The sequence below is a fragment of the Pinus tabuliformis genome, chromosome J (assembly GCF_031772625.1).
Source record: "Pinus tabuliformis cultivar Carrire ecotype Pingquan chromosome J, CPIR1, whole genome shotgun sequence".
NCBI lineage: Eukaryota > Viridiplantae > Streptophyta > Pinopsida > Pinales > Pinaceae > Pinus > Pinus tabuliformis.
The window spans coordinates 1,445,942,301-1,445,969,194 of record NC_142295.1 but is presented as its reverse complement, the minus strand read 5'-3'; the positions used below and the strand labels follow the sequence as shown (position 1 = coordinate 1,445,969,194).

General features: G+C 36.4%; 1 protein-coding gene across 1 annotated transcript in view; it reads left to right on the top strand.

Moving 5' to 3' along the window:
- Positions 1-15,690: 15,690 nt before the first annotated feature.
- Positions 15,691-26,894, top strand: part of LOC149232806 (uncharacterized) — a 98,695-nt gene continuing 87,491 nt past the window's right edge. Inside the window, exons 1-3 of the mRNA XM_089379522.1 lie at positions 15,691-16,343; positions 19,196-19,382; positions 19,516-19,766. Coding sequence (XP_089235648.1) covers positions 15,868-16,343; positions 19,196-19,382; positions 19,516-19,766 — 914 coding nt within the window. The 5' untranslated portion in view covers positions 15,691-15,867. The remainder of the gene's footprint in view (positions 16,344-19,195; positions 19,383-19,515; positions 19,767-26,894) is intronic.

Sequence of the window (26,894 nt, the reverse complement as noted above, 5' to 3'; positions counted from 1 at the left end):
GTCATGGTCATTCTGACATACATCAGAGATTTGAAACCAGTTTTGTCTAATGAAGAATCAGGTCCTAGATATGTTCATAAACAGTGGCATAAAAAATTATACATAGATATTGGCATTTAAAAGACATTCCATCAGCTGTCCTTCCACTCTCTGTTTAATCAGCCAAGCTCATGCTACCAAGTGTAATCTTGCTTTTGACAGTCCATCAGTTTCCATGTTCCTGTCTTTGTGTAATCTTGCTTTTGACAGTCCATCAGTTTCCATGTTCCTGTCTTTGTAAACATGTTCAAACATAATCTGTTAAATACTCTGTTTAACGAAGTCGAATCTCCTGAAATATAGGTTGAAGTTTATAATTATCCAATCAATTTGTTGCATTCATCGAATTCACCACAATTTGTGAATCATCAAAGATCTGTAATTTTTGAGCATCTTCTTTCACATGCGACAATTGGCAATAGTCTTGGGACAATTTGCTTAGGCAGATTGTTGCTGTGTTTGCCAAACCTGCCCTTTGAATATATTACATGTTCATCATTTATATGGATCATAGCTGCAGTGTCCCATAATGATGGATCTTGTTGAGAAGCATTATGGAATTATGCTTATGCACTACTCGTATCTGGTTCTCAATGCCTTGTTTGGGTTCCTTGATCCTTGAATTCTGTTTAGATTCATATACTGTCATGGTCATTCTGACATACATCAGAGATTTGAAACCAGTTTTGTCTCATGAAGAATCAGGTCCTAGATATGTTCATAAACAGTGGCATAAAAAATTATACATAGATATTGGCATTTAAAAGACATTCCATCAGCTGTCCTTCCACTCTCTGTTGAATCAGCCAAGCTCATGCTGCCAAGTGTAATCTTGCTTTTGCCAGTCCATCAGTTTCCATGTTCCTGTCTTTGTGTAATCTTGCTTTTGACAGTCCATCAGTTTCCATGTTCCTGTCTTTGTAAACATGTTCAAACATAATGTGTTAAATACTCTGTCTAACGAAGTCGAATCTCCTGAAATATAGGTTGAAGTTTATAATTATCCAATCAATTTGTTGCATTCATCGAATTCACCACAATTTGTGAATCATCAAAGATCTGTAATTTTTGGGCATCTTCTTTCACATGCGACAATTGGCAATAGTCTTGGGACAATTTGCTTAGGCAGATTGTTGCTGTGTTTGCCAAACCTGCCCTTTGAATATATTACATGTTCATCATTTATATGGATCATACCTGCAGTGTCCCATAATGATGGATCTTGTTGAGAAGCATTATGGAATTATGCTTATGCACTACTCGTATCTGGTTCTCAATGCCTTGTTTGGGTTCCTTGATCCTTGAATTTTGTTTAGATCCATATAGTATAACCATATCCAAACCATTAACTTATAATGTAGTAGCTGAACTTAACCTCTAAACAATACAACTAAGAATCATAGCTTCACGCAGACATTTACCAGAGGAACTCTACCGCAGACCAAACATCGCATAGACTGCATAGCTAAATAAGCAAGTAACAATACCAACCCAAATGCTGCGAAGACAGTAAAACACAAGCTGAACATTCCAGCATCTCGAGGACGGACACCTGGCCGCCGATCAGACCACCAGACCGCATGCAACCACGTGCCCCTCACGTGCGCCACGTGCCATTCGCCTTGAACCATGCAAAGCGCGTAATAAGATCCCCAACCCTTTCTGCCCCGTAAACCTTAGTTCGACTTAAATGAAGACTTCAAAAATTTCAATTGCATCTCAAGTTGCATTAAGCATGAACTAATGATATTGATAAAGGAAAATATTGTTGTCCTTGAACATACCCATTTTGAAGACTGCTTTCTAGAACCATTGTTTGCAAAAATAAAAGTTGACACATTAGAAATTCGAATACTCAATATATATGCATTGCCACATGCAAACCTAAACAATATCCTCAACGTCATTGCAAAATCCTTTTACCAGTTAGATCTAAACAATATCATAGTTATACTAGGGGACTTGAATATTGACATGGTGCATTGCAATCAAAAAACAAAGCAGCTAGAAACCTACATGCAAAAATACAATCTTCATTTCCTAGTTGACAAAACTAATAGCATGCACAAATCATTGATTGACCATGTTTGGGCAAATCTAGGCAATATAAACTATAAGATTTTCGTATTGGATGCATATTGGTCTGACCATGATATAATATCTCTTCTCCTTGACCTATGATATACACATGAAACAGTTTACAAAATTCCAAATTTTGACATTTTTGCAATATCTCATTGCTTTTATCATATCTATTTTACTAAAGCATACTACAATATCTTTTTGTGGTAAACGAAGTGATAACAGCATACATACTATGCATTCTATTCTACATTTGCATATATGGCGTTCTGTATTGATCAATGCAACTTATGCCAGACACAGCCTTTTCAATTAATGAACAGAACTATCCTATCATAAATTTGCAGATATGACCCCATCTATTTATGCATGCAGATTCTACTAGTAAAACCCTTTTCAATTGAACAGAACAACCAAGAAAAAAGAACAACAAGATGCAACATAAACAAACACAGTATATTCTTTTTGCCTTTCCTTTTCCATGAATCATGCATCTTGTCTTCTTGTTCAAGTTTTACTTTCATATGTTCTTTTGACTTGTACTAAATATGTCTTGCTATTCTATAACATAGCATAAAACTTGAAAAAGGAAACGAAACAATTCAAGAAATAGAATGCATAAGCCAATTAGAAAGCGCAAACAAATCACTTGTTTTGCAAAGGTACGTCTATGAGAACTACACAAAAATGGTAATTTGTATTTAGAATATTAATGTCTACTATATATGCATTCTATTTTTATTTTTACATATGTATGGTTCTATGGTTTTAATGTTCTTGTTCAGTTTTTTCTTCTAGTTTGCACTAGATATATGTTAGTATTCTATAACATAGCCTAAATCTTCAGAGACCAAATCAAACAATTGAAGAAATAGAATCCATAACGCAATTAGAAAGGGCAAGCCAACCACTTGTTTTGCAAAGGTATGTCTATGACAACTATACAAATATGCTGATTTGTATTTAGAATAATAATGTTCAGCAAGGTATGTCTATAACAACTATACAAATATGCCAATTTGTATTTAGAATGTTAATGTTTAGTATATATCCATTCTATCTTTACATATGTATCGTTCTATGGTTTTAATGTTCCTTGTTAACTCTTTACTTCTATATGCTCTTTGAAATTGAACTAAATATATGTTCCTATTCTATAACATAGCATAAATCCTGGAAAAGGAAAACAAACAACTGAAGAAATAGACCACATAACTCAATTAGGAAAGGCAACCCAACCGCTTGCTTCGAAAAGGTATGTATGGCAACTATACAAACATGCTATTTGCTATTTAAAATATTAATGTTTACCATATATATCTGCTCCTTTTACATATCTATATTTAAATGTAGATATGTCAGATCACGCCACCAAACCCCCGTGAAGCTTCTCAACGCCAAAGTCTTTCCCAAAGAACGATCTCCCTTTTTCAACGAAACTCCAAATGTTTGCATTGGTAGTTTTGTTGAAAAAGGGACATTGTTCTTTGGGAAACACTTTGGTGTTGAGAAGCTTCAGGGGGGTTTGGTGGCCTATCGATGTCAGTCATGTTCAGTTTTTGCTAGCTTCATCAATATTTTTTTGCAAAGCTGTACAAGACAATTGCAAAAGCCAACCCTGGTAAGCAATTGCACATAATGGAAGAAATAATAGATGTTGACAATTACAAATTCAGATTGCAATGCGTTTTGCCTGACAACATTGATATTGTATTAAAAAGAAATGGTCTTTTTAGACTAAATGCATTTTCATATACTGTAGGAGATTGTCTATTTGACTCGTTCGAAATGCTTCTACATTTTCGTTATACTTCAAATGAATTGCGAAATGCGTTAATAGACCACTTTCTTTTTTGCTTAAAGAACAATGACATTGAAGCAATACAATCATATCAATATGAACTAGCACCTCAGTTCTTATACGAGTTACATCGTGTTAATGATATTAGTACATATCTTCATAAAATGCATTATTCTGCATCTACAAATATAAAGCAGTCTGAACAAGGTTTATGGGGTGATACCTTTTGCATACGTTGGTTAGCTAAATGGCTAGATATATCAATTGCATTAATGTTGGAAACCACTTTTATATCAGTTTCAATCTTCTGCTGCATTGTTGACGTTCTGTTTTACTTGGTGATGCATCAGAAGAAAAACAACTTCAATCAGGGTAGAAGGAGGCTCAAGTTAGCGTGAATCTGAAGTTTGATTGCAAATACAATTCTGTAACCAGCAATAGCATTGCATACGATAAAACACCTTTAAGCAGCTTGATCTTATATTGAAATTGTGTTCTTCCCTGCTCACATAAGGCAAGTGCAATCTGCAACTATTTGATGCTTCTTTCTGTTTGCAACTATTTCAGGTTTTTTTGCAAATACCTTATCCAAACATCTTTGTTTTATTTATGGCTCAACATATTATTACATGCAAAATTGAGTTCAGATGTTTTAGATTACACTTCCATGTTATTTCAGTCTTGCATAATTTGACTACTGTTTTGACTCAACTAGTTTATTTGCATGAGCAAGTGCACTTGATGATACAAAGTGCAACTCGTCACAGAGCATCATGATGATGTTACATGTGTTTATTCTTTCCCAAATATTTCTGTTGGCTTACCTAAGTTGTCAAAGTTTTCCATCGCATGGAGCACCGCATCAAATTCTGTTGGATTCAGATATAGATAGAAATGACTTTTTTGCAATTCTTTATCTTTTAAAACAGAACCGCTCACAGTTCAGCGTGAAAGTACGTTTATTTTCTGCTTTACTTGCTTTTACATATATGGCTCTAAAACTTTGCTACGTGTTAGTCTGGATTCTGTGTGCATTCTGTTTTAGTTTAATTGCATTCATTTGACTCGAGAATAAAAAAACAAAGATCATGACACATAGTTACTAGTCCCTGCCGGGGACTATAAGCGATCGATAGATCGCTGTCTTTGGGTTGACCGCGGCGATATTTGGAAATATTTGGCGTTTTTCCTAAGTCAAATTAAGGTTTACGGGGCGGAGAATAAGGTTTATTTGGCGTTTTAAAATAACCATGATAAAGAATGTCCAAGCAGTAAGTTTACCTCAACCCATTTCATTTTTTATATGATTTGAAGTGCACTTCACACACAGTATTGTCTATGCAAAAGCTACTTTGGAGTACTTCGGCAAGGGGACTTAAAACTTTTTATGAAACGCCTGCCTAAAATTTCTAGTCGGTTCTTTGCATTTAATTGCCTACATCCTCAGCATTCTGCAATATTTTCAGCCAATGTTTCTATTAGACCTCATTGAAAAGCACATGCTACAGGCTTTGTGCCAAAGGTTTATGGCTTTGTAGCCTCAGACTTTTGATCTCTCCTTCTGCATTCTCATGTTTAGCTAGTTAGCGTGAATCTGAAGTTTGATTGCAGATGCAGTTCTGTAACCAGTAATAGGATTGCATATGATAAAGTACGTTTCAGCAACTTGATCTTATTTTGAAATTGTGTTGTCTAATTGGCAGGGATGCTGTACCGACTTCTAATATGAGGCACACAACAGCTGCCAATATTAGAATATTACAAAGAGAACAACTTCCTCGGTCTGCTTTCGAAAATGATCAATTGGTTGAGGTATGTACAATACTCACTTTCTAATAAACTGTTTTTGCAAATCAAAACAGATCTCGTTAACATTGCAAAGCTGCAACAAGCCATCTTAGGCATCTGTTTTAGTCTTATACAGCTTTAGTCAACAAAGCAACCTTCCGTTCTAGGAGTAATATCAAAGTCGAATATCCATAGATGCATAACCCAAAAACCTTGAATACACTCCATAGCTTGACTCAGGTTGTCTCGTTCCAAATGCCGGTCGAAACCGACATTTACAGAAATTTCCATAAAACCCATGTAGCTAAGACAAGTCCACAGCATCACGGCCGGCAGAAACCGCATTGTGTTTTCAGCGCAGACAATACAACAAATACAAACGAAAAATCGCAGAGATTGCAGAGCTAAACAACCAAGTACCAATAATAACCCAAAGGGCGCGAACACAGTCCGATTCATACCAACGTTACATAACGGCTTGGGAGTCACCGGACCACCTGCCCTTCACCTCCAACTATGCGAGCCCCCAATAACACCCCAAAACCTTTCCACCCCCAAAACCAACCTTTCCAACCTCCAAAACCTTGGTTCGACTTAGCTTATATCGCTCATAAAAGCCATGCAGATAAGAGAAACCCTCAGTATTTAACCAGAATGCCATTAACTTATAATGCTCAAATAGCCATGGACTCTTGAGGGAAACGAAGAGATAATAAACCCAAGTCGAGTAACTTTCCAGGATCTCGACCAGGGACAGTTGTCCGCTCACAAGACCACCACAGACGAAAAATTGCACAGACTGCAGAGCTAAACAAGCAAGTAACAATATCCGAGCAAACAGGAACTCCACCACAGACGAAAAATCACACAGACTGCAGAGATAAACAAGCAAGTAACAATACCAACCCAAAGGCCACAAAGACAGTAAAACCCAAGCCGAACTTTCCAGCATCTCCAGCAGGAACAGATGGCCGCCAATCAGACCACCATAGCGCATGCCAACCACAGTTAAGACAAACTCTCAGTATTCAACCAGAATGCCATTAACTTATAATGCTCAAATAACCATGGACTCTTGCATGCTCGAATAACAAGCTCAATTGTTGATGCGTTGCTATGAACACACTTTATTTACTGATCATGTTTTCTTTGTATGGTCAGATTTCTGATGCCAAAGTTAATCTTCTTGAAGTTAGACCAGGAAAATCTGAATCACTAATTGAAATTTCAGGCAATCCACAGCAAACAAGTGCACCAATTTTGTATGCAGTTCTTGATCTCCCTCCAACATTTTCCAACATTTGCCAACAATTCGTCTACTGTCCCTCTGTTGCTACTTTTTGATTTTGATTTCTTACAACAAAAGCAGATTCCTTGATTCAATTAAATTTCTATTTAAGATAATTAACCATAAATCTGTCTGCAAACACGAACCCCTGCAGTACTAACTATATGCTTTGTTTCAAAATTCAGTCAAATTGCAATATAAACAGTATTGGCAATTTCTCTGAGTTTGAGGACCCAATTCTTTGTCAACAGACTTCTGCCAGATTTGAAAGGTACATAACATTTGCAAAATTTTGTCAATTGCTACTATCATAGTGCTTTTGCTGATCAATATTTCTGTGCTAATGTCCTTGACATTGTATACAACCTTTGGCAGTGTGACAACCATAAATCTGTCTGCAAACATGAACCCCTGCAGTACTAACTAACTATATGCTTTGTTTCAAAATTCAGTCAAATCGGAATATAAACAGTATTGGCAATTTCTCTGAGTTTGAAGACCCAATTCTTTGTCAACAGGCTTCTGCCAGATTTGAAAGGTACATAACATTTGCAAAATTTTGTCAATTGCTACTATCATAGTGCTTTTGCTGATCAGTATTTCTGTGCTAATGTCCTTGACATTGTATATCACCTTTGGCAGTGTGGCTAAACAGTATTGGCAATTTCTCTGAGTTTGAAGACCCAATTCTTTGTCAACAGACTTCTGCCAGATTTGAAAGGTACATAACATTTGCAAAATTTTGTCAATTGCTACTATCATAGTGCTTTTGCTGATCAGTATTTCTGTGCTAATGTCCTTGACATTGTATATCACCTTTGCCAGTGTCACAGCAGCTGGTCAGCTTATCACAAAAACTACAGTTGAAGTTGTAACATCTGAACGCACAGTTGAAGTTGTAACATCTGAACGCACAGTTGCAGCCATTCTAGGAAAGTCTGGAAATGATCTTGTTAAAATTCAACAGTTAAGCTAGTATAAAGAAGCATAAATTTCTGCAAATTCCATGGGATCCCCTTCAACTGAAATTTTTGAAACATGCAGACTTGGAATGAACTACTGTAATTGCTGGCAAAATGACATTGTATTGACAGAAGGCAAAAAGTTGCAGCACAAATCCTATGTTCTTAAATGATCATCTTGTATGTGAACATTCATTTAGTGGAATGTTGCATTAATTATTAGTTAATAAAAATTGGCATTGGCAGTTTTTATTTTGTCTCTATGGCTCTTGATTCATTATGCTAATGTTTAATGCATTAATTATTACTTAATAAAAATTGCATTGGCAGTTTTTATTTTGTCTCTATGGATCTTGATTCATTATGCTAATGTTTAATTAAATTTCAATATCTCTGGTCCAATATTTTTTCATTATGCCAATGTTTAATGCATTAATTATTAGTTAATAAAAATTGCATTGGCACTATTTATTTTGTCTCTATGGCTCTTGATTCATTATGCTAATGTTTAATTAAATTTCAATATCTCCGATCTAATATAAAAATATTATTATTATTTATTTTTTTTTAATTGTAATATCACACTCTATCTTGCATTGTTTAAATAAATAATGCATTTTATGATTTAAATTACCCATATAATATTAAATACTTCTTATTCATTTATATTTAATTATAACTATTAAATTATTTATAGTTTTAACTAAGCATAAATTTCCTATAATATTTTTATTATTCAGTATTCATGATGCAAAGACTACACTTCCAATCACAAAGAAATAAAATTCCTTGAATAAAAATATTCGCACATTGAAATGAACTGTTATCTATTTCTTATTTAAAACAGTATTAATTGAATATGGCTTTCATAATTCATAACATGTAATATCATTCCTTCCAGTTGTATTACTTTCTTGTTACCAGGTATAAAGTTTAATAACATAATAACTTTTAAAAAATCAAGCTGTCAAAACATTATTTCTAACTAATAAAGAGTAATTTGAACTGTCAAAACATTATTTCTAACTAATAAATAGTTTCTAAGGTATAAAGTTTAATAACATAATAACTTTTAAAAAATCAAGCTGTCAAAACATTATTTCTAACTAATAAAGAGTAATTTGAACTGTCAAAACATTATTTCTAACTAATAAATAGTTTCTAACTAATAAATACAGTAATTTGAAGTGTCAAAACATTATTTCTTAATAAATAGAGTAATTTGAAATGCTATAGTCAATCTCCATTCTTTTATTATTTTCAATTATCCCAAATTTCGTCATTCTATATGACATCATATCTCCTATGCTTATGTTATGTCAAATAAATGAATTATATTAAACTATACTTCCTAATTAAGATAATCACAAAATAGAAAAACAACTATGTTTAATGGCATCTGTTTATCTGTGATGTAAGTGCCTTCATTATACTTTGAAAAATTTTCAATAAGAAAACTAACTTGCTTAAATGGAACACAGATATTGCAAAAAGCAACAGTATACAACACCAAAAGATAACGATTTTTTTTCTTGCAGCTCATGATCAATTTACATTTCAACTCGTACAGTTTAAATGTTTTTTAATTTTAATCTCTTTATTTTAGTTTTTAATTTATAAAATAAACTTATCAAAATTGCTTTGCTATTGTACTTAGATACTATATTTACTAACCCAAAACTGTAAAAAAGACCAAAAGTCATGTCCTTTTGCATCGCAGCAAATTACTAATTAAATGCAACAAATCACTAATTAGAAATTAGATGCTGGGTTTATTTTCTTTGCTAATTAGTAATTGGACAAATTTAAAGTTCACATTAAAGTTATGGTAAACAATATTTTTAAATAAATATATGTTTTGTTCTTTTGACCATGGAATAATTCCCCAATCATTGACATTAACCCCAATGGAATCACTTATGTCCAAACATGTTACTAGATATCTAATCTTTCAATTATGGGTTCAAGACTCCATAATTTTTAGATGCTTAAGTTCCTCCTTGACTTTCGACAATCATAACACTCTCCACCACGGATTCAATTAACAAATTTATATTCATAATAATGTTTATTTGCTCATTATCATTTTATGGATATTTCCATAATATTCAAATGTAAAAAAAAAAACAAAATTCTATCTTTTATGCACCATGAATTCATTATTATGCATTTAAATATATTTTATACCCCATGCTTATTAAAATACATTGCTTACTTTAACACTCTCTAATTCTTCGTATATTATAATGCATTATTATTACCCTTTATACTTTTTCCCCGTCAAGGTTTCCATGTTTCACTCTCAAATTTTATTACATTTTAATTATTAATCTAAACACTCTCTAAATCATGACACATTGGAAAATTATGTCTAAAACTATTTTTACATTTACCACAATTCTTAACAAACGCAAAGTTCATTATATTTCACTCTTTGCATAAAGTCAAAAAGTCCATACAACAATTTGCTATCCAATTCACTAAATCTTAATACAAATAAGCATGCCTACAACACACTAGTAATGCAAACCGGCTCTAGTAATAATGCAAATTAAACACCTATTAAATCTCATCATAATAACTCACCAAACACTTTTGTTAACCGGCAGGGACTAGCGCCACAACAGTGGCTCCTTGTTTATAAAAGTGAGTCACATAATTTATTTATTTTAAGTGAGCTAATTAGATTAAGTTTGGAAGAGGTGGAGGGGGAATTTTTTTAAAATATAACATTATCATTCATTTCCGTACATTCACGTACTTCATCGGTATTTTCAACAACTTTTCTTCAAAAAGCCATAACTTCTTCATCCGGAAGCCGCTTTTAAAGCCATTTTTTTTTTAATCAACCTATTTTTTCGAGATCTTTCCATTGGAACACTTAGTTTTAGCAACTACAGCTTCAGTTTTTGTTAGAATGAAAATTTCATGCCAAGTTATTTTTGACAGCACCAACTATTTCCAATGGTGGTCCTACATTGTGGATTTACTTAGAAGTAAATGTCTTTACAGAATAGCCTCAGGCTAAGAAACCAAACTCAAGATGAAGATAAGGCAGCCAAATGGGAAAATAGGTAAGATCAAGCATGTGGGTTGATAAGGATGTCTATTTCTCGAGACCTTAGATTCCATATCGCAAAACTTGATACTCCTAATGAAGCAATGAAACAACTCACTAAAGTTTTTGGAATTAAAAATGAAAATAGAGCCTATCAACTTGAAAATGAGTTGCTACATTGAACCCCAATAATTTTTCTTCCATTGAAGATTTTTTGTCCAAGTTCAAGACCCTTAGACTTCTCTTGGAAGGTGTTAAGGTTAAGAAAGAAGATGGTAGCCTTATCTATTCCATTCTTGCTAAGTTGGGACCAGCCTACTCTGTGTTTGTTTCCACCTTCTATTCTACTAGAGAAGCCTTTATTTCTCAAAGACAAGACTACAAGTCCCCCTCTTTTGATGCCTTTTGTGATTCTTTAATAAGAGAACAAGAAAAACTATTATATCTTGGTCTTCTTAATCTCGGAAACTCTTCTAAGAAAGCTTTAGCTGCCCAGCAGCAACCAAATTCAAAGAATCCTAAGAAGCAGTATCCTAGAAAGAATGGTCATAAACAAGGGTCCTAAGCAATTTCAGTCTCAAAATGAAAAATCATTTCAACAAAATGATAAGGTAAATAAAAACAAAGGGAAGAAGACTGATAGACATTGTCACTTTTGTAATTGAGATGGCCACTTAAAATCCAAATGCTTTCAGAAGATGGAAGCCTTGGAAGCAACAATGAAGAAGCGTAACATCCATTTGGAGACTAAATGTATCTTCTTCTTCTCATTCTCACGAGTGGCTTATTGATTATGGAGCTTCTTATCACATGGCTAAAAACAAATGCATGTTTTCTTCTTTAAATGATAGTAACACCAAAAATATATATGTTGGTGATGATATATCTCTTAGTGTTGTAGGGACTGGAACTGTTCATATAGACAATGGTCAATTTAATGATGTATTATGTGTTCCAACATTATCCTGTAACCTTCTATTTGTATATCAAATAACTCATTCAGGTGAAGATAAAATCGTTGAATTTTCACCTCACGATGTTGTAATTAAGGACCTAAGAGATCCTTGACAAATTTTAGCTACTAGCATTGCTGATGATTTTGCAAGGCTGTATAAGTTTAACAATTTTGGGTCATCAAATCTTCCCTTGGTATTTGTTGCTCATAATGATGAAGTGAGCAAACTTTGGCATGAGCGATTTGGTCACTTAAACTATTGCTCCCTTTAGAACTAATGTAAAGAAAATATGGTGACAGGTCTTCCAATGGTATCTTGCAGAGATGGTGTTTGCTCAGGATGTGTACTAGGAAAACATCATCGGGATAGTTTTGAAAAACGTGCCTCTTGGCACACCTCAGCCCCTTTACAGCTTGTGTATAGTGATTTATGTGGTCCACTTCCAGTTGTTTCATTCTCTGACTACAAGTATTTCTTAAATTTCATTGATGATTTCTCCATACGCACTTGGGTATACTTCTTAAATCTCAAGAGTGAAGTATTTAACATGTTCTTGGCCTTTAAGGCCTTTGTTGAAAAACAATTTAGACATCAAATTCTTAAGCTAAGTTCTCATAATGGCGGAGAATATGTTAACAACAAATTCATCAACTTTTGCACTGAGAATGGAATTCAAATGCAACATAATGTTCCATATACTCCACAACAAAATGGTGTAGCTGAAAAGAAGAATTGTCCCTGAAAGGAAATGACTAATTGTATGCTTCAATCTAAAGGACTTAGTCTTAATTTTTTTCTCAGACGCAATTAATTGTGCAAATTACATAGTAAATCGCACTCCTACTAAGGTTTTAAAGAATATCACTCCAGAAGAAGCATGGGGCTCAATTAAACCAGATGTAAGTCACTTTTGTGTTTTTGGAAGTGAAGCATGGGCCCATATTCCAGATGAGAAGCATAAAGCTTTAGAACCTAAGAGTGAAAAATGTATTTTTGTTGGATATTCTGAAGATGTCAAAGGATATAGACTTGTTCTACTTAAGTCCAAAAATGTTATCATTAGAAGAGATGTAAAGTTTGTTGAAAATATATCGGCCTATGAGCCTAGTTCGGCGGATGTGCCACCTCTCTCTATCCCTTCTACTTCTGAAAATATTTCTTCTTCAGATAATGATAGCGAGGATGACAATCCTCCCCCACCTTCTCAGGATCCTCCTTCAGCTCCTTAGCTTCCAAAATAGCTCCGTGCTACTCGGGATGTAGCAGGTGCTCTTGTAGGCAATCCTACAGATCAACAACATACACATTATCAGTTCGATAGATCCTCTTCTTTACTAGCTCAAGCTTCAACGAATTATGATCCTGACACCTTTGCAAAAGCTTCAGGCCATCCAGATTGGGACGTAACTATGAATGAAGAATATCGTTCATTACTGGCAAATGATACATGGGATCTTGTTCCTCTTCCAAAGGGACGAAAACTTGTTAGATGCAAATGGGTTTACAGTACCAAGTATGGACCAAATGGAAAAGTTGATAAACATAAAGCTCGTCTTGTTGCAAAGGGTTTTTCACAAGTTGAAGGCATTGACTATACTGAAACCTTCTCCTTTGTTGCCAAAATGAACTCTATCCGCCTTGTTCTTTCCCTTACTGCCTCTTTCAAATGGGAAGTCCATCAGAAGGATGTTAAATTTGCCTTCTTGCACGGGGACTTGCGTGAATATTTATACAAACATACTCCAGCCTTGTATGTCGACTTAAGAAATCCCTTTATGGTCTCAAGCAAGCCCCTCGGGCTTGGTATGCCAAAATGGATATCTTTCTTTTAGATACTGGCTTTTCTAGGTGTCATTCTGACAATATCGTCTACACCAAGAAAGTGGCCAAGTCTCTTATCATTCTTGTTCTTTATGTTGATGATCTTATCCTTACTGGTAGTGATCCCAACCTTATAAACCATGTGAAGTCCAACCTTAAAAAGAAGTTTGAAATGACAGACTTAGGACACTTGCATTATTGTTTTGGTCTTCGAGTCTTGCAATCCAATGAAATTATTTCCCTTTCCCAGTCCAAGTATGCCTGTGATCTTCTACGCCATTTTCACATGGAAGATTGTAAGCTAGACCCTTCTCCCTTTCAGTCTGGAACCAAACTTTCAGTCACTTGTACTTCCCCTGAAGTTGATGCAACCTTATACCGTCAACTTGTAGGAAAACTTTTGTATTTGACCCATACTTGTCCTGACCTTTCCTTTGTTGTTGGCCTATTGCTCGGTTTATGCAAAACCCACATGAAAGTCATTGAAAAACAACTAAAAGAATACTTCGTTATGTTTGAGGTACAGTTCAATTTGGGATTCATTACAGTGCAGAAGCATCTCCTCTATTGGTTGGTTTCACTAATTCTAATTGGGCTAGTGACCCTGATGATCGGAAGTCTACTGCCGGTTATGTCTTCACTCTTGGTTCTGTACCTATTACATGGGCTTGCAAGAAACAAACTGCCATCTTTCTTTCTTCAACAGAAGCAGAGTATCGTGGCGCCATAGAAGCTAGTAAGGAAGCCTTGTGGCTTCGTCAGATCCTGTCAGAGTTTGGTTTTTAGTAGTAGCATCCGACTATGCTTTGGTGTGATAATCAAAGTGCCATTCAACTATGTAAAGATCCAGTCCAACATCAGCGCAACAAACACATTGAACTACACATGCACTTCATTAGAAAGCTCATTCATGACCATGTTCTTGAAGTGCAATGTTGTTCAACAGATGATCAAGTTGTAGACATCTTTACAAAGACTCTCACAAAGGTGAAGTTTACTAAACTTCGATTTATGGTTGGAGTTCAAGAAATTGTCACTAAGGGGGATAAGCTCTAATGCCTCATTCCTTCTCCTATTGTGTCATATTTGTACATCCTTTAATCCTATCCCAAGTTGTTTTTAAGGGGGGATGTTAGGATATTCCAACACATGGGAAATAGTTAGTATAACTTGTCTAGTGTAGAGTTAGGTAAAGTGTGTTTCTTTACTATGTACTTTTGTAACTTACAATTCGATGATCACGATATGTTCTAGACATGAAGTGATCCGACGGTTCATTCTCTCCTCGGTATTATCGACACTTGATCCGTGGCTTAACACCCAATTGGTCCATGATTTCTATTTAAAGAGCATGGAGGGTCATTTGTAGGGCGACCGTTCATGAGAGAAGCCTATGTAAATTTTATTTTTTTTATTAATGAATTGCTTGAAGTAGCAGCGTTGGTTCAGGTTGTGGACTGGTTCCCTCTTTGAGGGTTTTAACCATGTCAAAAACACTGTTGTATTGATATGTGATCTATTTGTGAGCGGTATTCTTTGGTGTTTTGTTTGAGAAACTTACCCTATAAATTCCTAAGGGGAAGAAAACAAAAAGTATACCCAACCATAAATACAATTTTTTCATTACAAAATATTAAGTGTTAGGAATAATAATATTTAATTTTTAGCTAAACACTACTTTGAAAGATAAAACTTTGCTTAAAAAATAATTTCAAAATCATAAATAACGTTATTTAAAAAATATTATTTAAATTAAAATTATTTTTGTTTTTTAAATTTTATCTTTTCCCTCAAATAGTAATAAAAAATTATTATATTCACCAGAAATTGGAAGAAAAAAATGACAAATAAATATCTGCATCCCAAAGAGAATGGTGCAATAGTTTTAATCATTATTGCCACCTGCATTTTAAACCAAAAGAAATATGGCTTTTTAACGCTGCAGATCATACCGCCCCTGTTATTAAGGGCCGTTTACCCGGAGAGAAATTTAAAAGTTTAGTCATTCATCGCCTCTTCTTCTGCGGTTTGAAACGCTCTGAATATTTTTAATTGCAGGCATAGACATCGCCATGGCTGGACCCCATGCCCCGGCTGGCCGTGTTCACAAGCGGAACACGATTTCCGATCAGCAGAAGCGAAGGGAATTGGCACTCAAGCGCCAGAACGAGAGCCGCCGGGATTCGCAGCAGCACGCCAGGCGTCTTGCCGCCTCTGCATTATCACTTTCTTCTTCATCGGCGGAGGAGCCCGCAAATTTTAATTTCCGGCATGAGGAGGGAGTTCATGTTCTTCCAGAGCAGCCATTGGATGAACTAACCATCACAGCAGTTAACGATCACGTTGATGAAGAGTTGCCTGCACAAGCCAAAGTAGAAGAGGAAGAAGACGAAGCTACTTCGACGGTGCCGAATTGGAAGCGGCTTGATGGCGCGGGCTTTCAAGAAGCCGCTAAGCTGAAGGGTGCGAAGGCACGCCAGTGGTTCGCTCGCCAGCTCATGCTGCCAGAGTGGATGCTCGATATTCCTCCCCGACTTAACCGCGAATGGTAAGAAGTAATGATTCTGCTGTGGTCCGCTATGTTACTTAATTCTTTTCCACTCACAGGATAAATGCATCTAAAATTGCTTTAGTTGCATTGAAATGAATGGTTCTCTCACTTATTCCCCAAACCTCAAGACCCACTAGGAGGAAAGAACCTGCACAATATTAGCTCTTTAAACCCCAAAAACCAGTATTAGCTCTTTAAACCCCAAAACCCATTTGGATATAAAGAGTCCGCACAATATGTCACACAAATGGCAAACCGCTTCCTGCTTGCAAAAATATTTCCCATCATAATCTTCTCCAAGACTTCTTCTCCCATGCAAAAAAAAATGGCTAGGAAACTTTATAACTGAGATGTTTAACCGCAGACAGAAAATCTCTAAACTCAACATTTTTTTATCTAATCCGCAATTAAATTTGACTTTTGATTGTGATTCTCAAAGAGGAGATGATCCTATGCACCAGGTGCTTATGATTCAAAGAGAGGAGATGGTCCAATACGCCAGGGAAGTCTCTAAGGATGTCAAAATCAAACACAAACATAAATAGATTCGTGTTCAACCAGAAACGTAATATAATTGGGAATTCACTTATTTATTTCTGATATAGAAAATGCTTAGGTATCTAACCCGTCAAAGTCATCCCGGACTTGCAACTGACCCCAACTACTGTTGCATGTACTGGCATGCATCTACAAGTGCAAGTGCAAATTCAGGCACTAAGATGATTTGGACGCTGGCAGGGGCTATATTAGCAACCCACTTTCACTAACCAGTCAAGTTTCACCTGACAAGAACAATCCGATTTAGTCATAGGCCTTGTGTACGTGAAGTTTGAGCCTATTGGATAGTTTGATATATTCTTTTATGACACCCTGCTCTTCTTCACTGGCCTGGTTTTAATAGAAATAGGGGAAAATAGAAAATCCCTCCTCCTGCAAAAGGAAAGAGGTGACATTAACCCAAGAATTTTTCTAAATTATAAGATTACCCACCCAGACAGCGGGGTGTTCCAACCATCTGATGAACGGCTTTAGGCAATCAACCTCTCCTCTGCATGCTTTTAAAGAAGGGAGGCTTGATCTCTCTTAAAAATGCACATTAGTCTTTATACCCTCAATCCCTACTTTCCTTTTTCTAAACCTCAAAATTCCTAAACTGACATGTCTATTTGCCAATTGTGCCTTGTCACTTGGATTCCCCATATCACTGTATTTTTGCACTGGATATCAACAATTGTTTTTAGACTAATGTATTTTATATTTCATTAATGGTCAGAGGAACAATACAGCATATATTTATACGATTCCAGTGAAATTAAAGGTATTCTCATTTCCCCTTACTATACAAACAATAAGGGCAAGCATGTCTGCGTAGAGCTCCGTTGAAATTCAAAACTCCCAGAGTGGATGTTGACAAGGCCAGATGCAAATCCTAGGTGATTTTGATGGCATAGATATGCCCCTCATAGCATGTCAGCTTAGCCAAAGGGATTCGATAAGATTTATTTGGCTTCAACTCTCCTTATTTGCCTCAAGGAAACCCTTGCAAGGAAACTAAAGGGATGTTTCCCCACATTTGTGTATGGTATTTCTAGTAAAACTGTTGCAGACTAGTGCAACTCACTCAAGGGGATTTGAACTGGGCATCTTTTGGCACGAAATTAGCCAAATGGTCATTGATATTAGTGACAACCAGTTGAGTTAACCCTTCTGGCTAACTATTCCTATCTTAGTTGCAAAGTTTCAACTGTGTTGCTAAATCAAATTTAAATTATGAACTTACTGACTTCCCCTAGGTGAAGTGGCATATTTTCTCCATTGGCTATATTTCAGCAATTTATTTGCTTTGAAAAGGAGATGCCTGTTAATCTTATAATATGCCATATGGTTCTCCCGCCTGCCTAATCAGTAAAAGACTGCCATAATCCAAGTTTCAATGGTTGTCAGGAATTTAAATCTGAGAGCGACAGTACATTAATAATATATTGAGTATATATTATAATCATAATGAGATACCTGTGTTTGAGCTCCACTAAAACACGGTCTAAGGGGTCATTAAACTACCCTTTTATTCATATAATGACCAGAATGTATCTTAGAGTCAACTGGATGTGAATGTAATAATTAATAAATAAATAAATTAGATTGTTCTACCAGTCTGCAACCACCAAAGATAGCATAATAAACCATCACACACATGAGTGTGGAGCACAAGTCCCAAATAAATTATAGAGACGAGTCACACAGTAACTGAAAACCTCTGCCAAATGACCCAAGTGCATCCATACATCCTAATGGACTGCAAATGAATTGTATGAAGTTACTGCATGGTCAACCATTTGTTATACATGCTTTTTCCTGAAATGTTAATTTGGTATTCACCCATAGCTGGAGGATGAATGTTCTAAAGATCAAATTACCAGATCCAGAGGCACTGAAGTCCTTTGATATGAAACTATACAGGAGCTTGAGATGTATGGGGTACTAAGTGCAGTAGCCTACTTAAAAAACTCAGCAGATTATCATAAAGGATATGGCAGTCAGGCTAGCAGTATTGACACTTTGGTTCGATAAGCTGATAAAATCTTTGGAGAGAAGGGGATTAAGAAGCTGAAGAAAATAAAATTTGAGAAGCGAAAGGCATTCGGGATATGGTGCATACAAGAAAGGATATATCTTTTTTTTTTATTCTCATGAAAATGTTCTTGGTAACTTTGGACAGAGTGGTTATAGATAATATGCGATAAAGATAAGCTTATAGGTAGATTGATACACTTACATAGCGATATTGTTCACTTTCTTTCAGTGGTTGAAGGAATTGGCTTCATATTTGTTTGTAACTTTGTGAACAGGTATGTTTTACCAAGACCTGCAGGCAAACGATGCCTTGTTGTTTCTTCTAATGGTACAACAGTAAGCAGGCTTCGCAATGGACGGATCTTGCATTGCTTCCCATCAGCTTTGCCAAATGGTGCAAGGACAAAAAATGTTGCTGGCCCTGGTCACACGTTTTGTATTTTAGATTGTATATTTCATGAGGTAAATTTGTGATTTAATGATTTGGCATATTTCAGAATGTCGATGTTTCATGTTTGAGGCTTCCAATTATGTTGTCTTGATTTTATGGCTGTTGATTTTGTAATCTTGTTGTGTTCTGTTATCTTTGCTGCAGGCAGATCAAAGCTACTATGTAATTGATATGATTTGTTGGCGAGGATATTCATTATATGACTGCAGTGCTGAGTTCAGATTCTTTTGGTTGAACTCCAAACTTGCAGAGACAGGGGCTTGTGATCCGCCTTCAACATACCATCGCTACCAGTTTCATGTTGTTCCTATCTATGATTGTGATCGGGCAGGATTGCAAGATGCTTATAATGGTCCTTTGCCTTATATTAGGGATGGGCTGTTGTTTTATAATAGGTATTTTAAGTATTTTATAGACCAGAAATAACATATGTTCTATGTCTGCATTTCTTTTGCATCCTTGTATATTGTCCACAGTTGCAATCGGAACATCTTAGCAAGCAAAATGAATTATACTCCATCTACTCTATTCGACATTATGGCACCTAATTTCAGTTTCCAGTCCAATCCCTTCATTTTCTAGAGCCTCCAGATTTGTGATGTGTGATGTCCTATAATGAAATGGACATTGCAACGGAAGGAGGGGTTTCGTTCTTGCTGAAGAAATGCTCCAGAAATGGCAACAAGACAAGAAATGCCATTTCCTATGGCCGTTCTCATTTCTAGAAGTGAGAAATCCTTTCTCAAGCAACTATGTGCAACATTGATTGTTTCTTCCTCTGTTTTTCAAATATACTCTTTGTTTGGACGACCTTTTCCTGTGCATTGATTGCTGTTCCAGATAATCCCTGCAAATAAAGGCCTTAATATGGATAAATCCAACATATTCCTCAACTGGCTGGCCGTTATGTGCTTCCATTTGAGGAGGAGGTGGGGAAGTATGGCCTCCTCAATATAAACACCAATTGCTGTAAAGTTGTAAACCACTTCCTCTCGATAATTTGCAGTTGAACACCTGTACTGTCAATCTCTGCAGCCATTACTAAATTGTGTGTGTGTGTGGGGCAACCTGGAGTATTCGGTTGGCAGTCTCTGTAATGTAGGGTTGATTTAATGCTACTAAATGGGATGTAGGTCAAAGGCGTTGTGTTTTCACCTACGTGACACCCCCAGGGAACTGATTCTTGCCAGAGCTGGTATATCTGAGATCTGGTGCAGAGGAGTTTCAAGTGGCCAGTGATATATGTCAAAAGTGTTAAAATTGGAGGCAGATCTCAATTTTTCGCTTCTGCGGGGAAGAGATCTCTGCGTCAGATGTTTCTGTTTGCAATCTTGTTTTGATCTCAAATTTTGGAGTTTGCATTTTAAACATATTGAGTCTGGTCAACTCAATATGTGAGTGTAAGTTTGTTGGAATTGACCACTCTAACAAATGCTTTGTGAAGACGAGAAAACTCCAAGATAAAGATTGAACCAGATGAACAACTTTTGACCTGTGCTAAGGAGGGATGTTGTGACTTGTTTATGCCTGGATGACAACTGATAGTTTGATGATTATTGAGTTTGTAGTTGTGAGATGTCTTTGTCAAGTAGTTTTCTATTTCTTTTAATTCTGGTTATAAAAGGGTTGGTGGTTCTTAAACTGGAAGCCCCGGTGTTCGAAACATCAATTCTTGTATGTTTTTATTAGTTATAAAAAGGGTTGGTGTTTCTTAAATTGGAAGCCCCAGTGTCCAAAACATCAATTCTTATAAGATCAAGTTGTTTGATCAACTTTTGAACACGTTTAGTATACATAACTCCATCCTAGCTACTAATGGATAGCCGAAAGCGAAATATCCGACAGATGGTGGTTGGTCCATAGGATGGTTTATTACTTGACGACTCTTATCGTGGAAGCCCTAGCGAGCTGAGTTGTCAGTATTGTTGATCTTGCAAAGTTCATCAACGATGGTCAGAGGCAGTTACATTTTAAATGGAGGTCAAGTGACAGCTCGAAGATGTGGTGGTGAAAGAGTGGTGTTTGCGAGATTCCAGAGTGGATGTGAGTGCGGATGAAGACCAGTTTGACAGAGATTCATTTATTGTTGTAATTTGTGTTTCTATATTTGTCATCTAAGCATTAAGGGAGGATGTTGGAAGTAATGCTTCCATGTGTATGATGTGATCTACATGTTGTCATTGTGAGTCCCGAGGTGTCAATCTAGAAGTTGTTGCTCCCTATGTCTGAGTTGTAGTTGTGTCATTTTCGAGTCATAGATCCACTTTCCTAGGATCTAGATTCGTCGAAGTCTGTGATCTATGTCCTATATATTCGTAATTGTTGTGATGAATAAAGATATCAAGTGTGATTTGTAGTGTGCAATCAATCGCTCTATTATCTCTCTCTCTCTATTTTCTAATATTGGTGCTCTCTCTCTCTCTCTCTATATATATATATATAAAATCTTCTCAAAACTCTAGGGATGCTTCTTTATATTTTTGGATGACATTCTTAGTAACAAGTGACTTTAAATAACCTCTTAAATATGTGCCCAATCTATAAGTTGAATCCACTTATTCCTACCATATTCCAAAGTTATATGATCCGACAAATTGCCTCCAATGTTCATTTGAACCAAAATTTACAATGTAGGTTCAAACTATAATGATAATGTTTTCCTTGCCTGATTGTTCTTTTCATTGTTGTTATTTTTCCTCCTTGGTTTTTGTATTGCAAACCTCCAAACCCCATTTCTTGTTCTGTTTCTCGTTTCTTGTTTCTGGTAACACAAAACTATGGTGACACACCATTGCAATAAATTGTCTAGCATAGGGAATTTTTCTCTATAGTTTTTCATGTTCTCACAACTTTCATAAACATAGCATAGGCTTCAATACCTATTACACATTGCTTAGTATTGTCTAACATATTGGTACGTCCTAACCCCCATGTGTGTTTGAACTTTGCATATCAAACTCATGGGCATGTCTAGGCCTCGTTCCTATGTGTCTTGTTGCCTCAAAATATATTAGGCTTTGTAGAGGGGTGCTCTACAAGGAAAACACTAGATCAAGTGACAACAATGAGGTGTGGCCCACTGTCACTAGAGCCACTATCCCCTGTTCTTTATGGACTTTGACCAATGGGAGGCTTCTTGGTAGATAGGCCACCTATGAGTGGTATTCTAGGCTGAAAGGTTTAGGGTGACACAAGAGGCTTCTAAAGGATGACTCTTCTTAAGTACAAGGCTTAATCAAGGATAATAAGGCAATTCACATCCTCTAGAGACCTAATTAGGGCACACTAGACCTAGGGATTGAGTAATAGCAAACACAATGGAATCTTCTAAGGTCAGTGTGCCAAAAAAAGGTTTCCAACAATGAATATTAGCAAGCCAATGGCATATGAAACCTTCCAAAAGTCCTCAAGTTGAAGCTTAGCAAAACTAGGGTTTCCCTTAGGGAAAACTATCTAGGGCAATGAAATTAAGGTCTAAGATGGATAGATTAGCCACCAAAGAAGGTTGATTTTGAGGCAACCAAGTCTCCTCTTGATGTTGAATCCTTCCACCACCTTTAATTCTCCTTCCAAGCAAATTCACTCCAAGCCCTAGTTTAGGCCGCTTATCCTTAAGAGGATCGAAAATAGGAGAGGGAAAGAGAGCAAAACTCAATTTTGTGGATGAAATAAGGTTTATCACCAATTTGACAAGGCCAATGCTTAGTCCTTGGGTTGATGCAGTCTATGGTGGTGATAGATTAGCCAAATCTTGAAAACGAGTAAGGATGTTTTGATGCCCTAGCACAAAACCCTAACTATTACCTTTGTGAGGGATCAATATTCACTTGGGAGAGCTAATACAAAAGTTCACCAAGGGATTGCCATTCACATTTCATTCATAAGTAATGCATACAATGATAATATCTAGATTCTATACAATTAATCTTCAATAACAAATGGTGCAATAGAAAAACCCAAGGTTACCAATTTATTCCATACATTAGACATAAGATAACAAACTCATCAATAAGAAGGCTCAATTACAAGACAAAATTCATGAACAATCCTTCCATTGATCCAAGATAACCTTTCCAATGCCAAGACAATAGCTCCAATAAACAAAGTTCTCCATAGATCACATCTCTCCAAGAAACAAAGAGGCCGAAAATCTCCTAAGAGGGCTGGAATAGTCAAGGTGATGATGAATCAAAATGAATGAGCTTCTCCTTTATTGAGCTGAGAGGCTCATTCTACAGCCTAATGTGAAGGTGATGTGTAGGTATGTCCATGCTCAACATGGAGTTGACACGTGTCCCACTTAACATAAAAATAAAATTTCTATATAGAAAAGCAATGTCACCTATAGTAAAAGACAAAAAAGAATATGCTACGCATGTTTAATTAGTTATCCATATGACCTAGTATCATTTCATATAAAGTAATTAGAAGTAAAAAAAAATATCTGAGTAAGATGTTTAAACCTTATACTATTCAAAAACATTTTAACATGTGATTTAAATAAACTATTTGAAGATTTATGTTAGCTAATTTAAGTTGATATCAACTTCATATATATCTATAGTTAGAAAAGAAATGTTAAAAGAAAATATTTTGATGTTAAAAAAATGTTGAAAAAAAGTTTTTATAGTTAAAATGTTTAAAGTGGTGTCTGTATTTTACAGTTTAATTCTTTTTAAGGAATATATTTTTTTGGTCAGATCCAACAAAGATTTTTGACTTACAAGTTTAAGTTATGTAATCTCTATAGTATTCAAAAATACAATTGAAACAATGAAAAATTACACATTATTTTTTGCACCTGAAAAATTTTGATCTCTCTTGGCTCATGTTAGATTTGTACTTAAGGTGGATCTATGTTGGTTTATATGAGGAGTAGTACCTAATATTAGCCTAATGATACCCCTAAAACAAGTTTAGTCACAAAATATGCTTGGGTTACAAGCCAACCCACTAGCTTTAAACAGAAATGCTTTGACAAGCACACACATGTGAGCCGCTAGCTGTTTAGGGCTAGAATCATGCATGAAATAGCCTCCAAATGCCATGTCCAAGTGCTATGACGTGTCCAAGCCGATGTAGAAGCACACAAAAATCAAGATTTGAGGGTTGGCCCTCAAATTCACCTTAATGGCTCCTTGTGGTCCCAAGATCTAGCTGGAGCACCACAAAGTGGTCTCTACGGGTCTCCAACTACTAAAAGTGTCCACCTCTGCTCCATAGTTGAGGGATTTTCAGGTGCCTAGTCTCCGAAGTTGAAATGTTAGGCATGGCCCAACTTGGTCCAAGTTTTGGGTAAAAGACCTTGTGAAAGAAGGAGAAGACCACGTGGAGCTAGCGAAGATATATTCATCGCGCAAAATTTTAAGGCTTTTGGGATGGGATAAAGCCCTTATTTTGTAACTGGTATCAGGTAGTAGTCCATGTTTTGTGGATGCATGGTATGTGGACCATGGTTTTTGTATAGATGAATTCTGTAAAAGGATATGAAATACTTTGTAAAAGAGGAAGTAATGAAATATCATAAGTAAATCTCTGTATTCACATCTGTAGTCTGTAGTTTTTGAGAAGGGTTCGCAGCTGAGTGCGCGGAGACTTTAAAGACTCTGCAATTGAGTGCGTAGACCACCTGTAGCTGGGTGCGCAGGCAAAGAAGTGAATGTAATTAAAGATCTGTTTAATAAAGAAGAAGTTTTGGCGAAATATTGTATCTTTGTATATGTTAATTGTCTACTGGTGTGTATTTGATTATGTATGCTTTCCATTGAATTATGCGAAGACCTGTAAGGTATACTGTTATCTGTTAGAGTTTATGCATTTCTATAAACTAATCATTTGCGCGAAGTTCTTATGCATGCGAAGTTATAAGATTGATATACAGTAGAAGTAAATAAACGGTGCCACCTCGCGGATATCCTTTTGGTTGCGGCAACTTGGTTCTGCAACCTCCCATAATTGCTTCGAGTGAGACTGCGACTGCTTACAGGTTATTGCTGAAAGGGCCAGTAGTTGAGGGTTTTGTTGGTGCACAACACACTCTGAACCTGGGTCAAGCCCCCTCAAACCAACAAATGGTTCCGTTGCCGGGACCGGGATCTGCTTAAAGGGATATGATTTGGCATCCGTCGAAGAAAGAACTCCAGGAGTGGGTCGAACAGAAAGAAAGAGAATTTGTAGAAAAAGAGAACAAAAACTCGCGTTTATCTACTGAAGCTTGGTTGCAGAGATATATCTTTGAAGATCAATATGAGATTTTCTTTGGTTCATTCCACATTGAATTGCTTGAGTGGATATCTAAGTTAGCTGAGCATAAGAACTGTTTCAAAGGCGATGAACCTAAGAAGTGGAACCCTGATTTGATACAACGGCTCAAGAGAATCGATAACAGTATCTCAAGGGTTGTTGATTTTTGGATCGATAACATTTTGGGAGGATTTATCACTGAGTTCACGATCGACTAAATCGTGTCCTATAGTGAAGCTAAACAAAGATTCTTCAAAGGACCACGAGGTAAGTTTTTAAATTCTTTGAAGCTCTGGATTAAAATGTTATTGTGTGAAAAAGGGATTCTGCAGATGCAGTCAGATTAATGTTTGGGCAAAGAAGAAATAAGTCGGAACCAAGAGCTACGTGAAGTGGAAAACGATATAGAATAGATCCAAAGAATTTTATTGAGGCTAACTATAGCCCTCTGTTAGGATTTGAGAACGAAGAAGAAATAAGTAACCCTACAACCTTGCGATATTCCCCCACCCATCTTGAAGGCGCGTCGAAGTCAAGGGTTGAAAAGAATCAGGGTGTCTTTGGGATTCCCCATCCATCCACCCCCCTCACACCCCATCCCCCTCCCCATACTTCCCCTCCACCTCCACCTCCCTCTCCACCTAGCCCCCCGAGAAGAAGAATGGTTGATGACATTAAGCTACCTGTCTTTAGAGGATTGGGAACAGAGGACCCTGACCAGTTTTGGTTCGTAGTTGATGCAGTATGGATGGCAAGACAGATTAATAATGATGATGTAAAGAAGGTGCAACTCGTCACGTCGCTGAGGGAGAGGGCACTGACATGGTATATGAAATACTCCGCGAGTAAGCCGAATGCTACGTTTGATGAAATTAAGAAGGCCTTGGTAACAGAGTTCAAGAAGCCAAAATCAAAATCGCAGTGTATCACAGAGCTGAAAGAGATCAAGCAAGCACCGACTGAATCTATGTGGGAATTGGATTAGCGATTCAAGGTTTTGATGGGTCAAGTGAGCTTTGAGATACCCCCACAACAACATAAGGAATGGCTCATAGTTGTGCTACTACCACATATTAGGTTACCATTGACACAACAGAAGATCAGGACGCAAGTTGAAGCATTGGAGATTGCGATGAAGTTGGAAGCCTTGCCGTTGGAGATACTCATGCAAGAGTACAACAGATACATAATCAGCTAGACACGTTGACCTTGGAATTGCAGGATTTGAAGAAAGGTAAAGAAGTCAAACCAGAAAGATTAGAAGTGTGGTGTACGAAGTG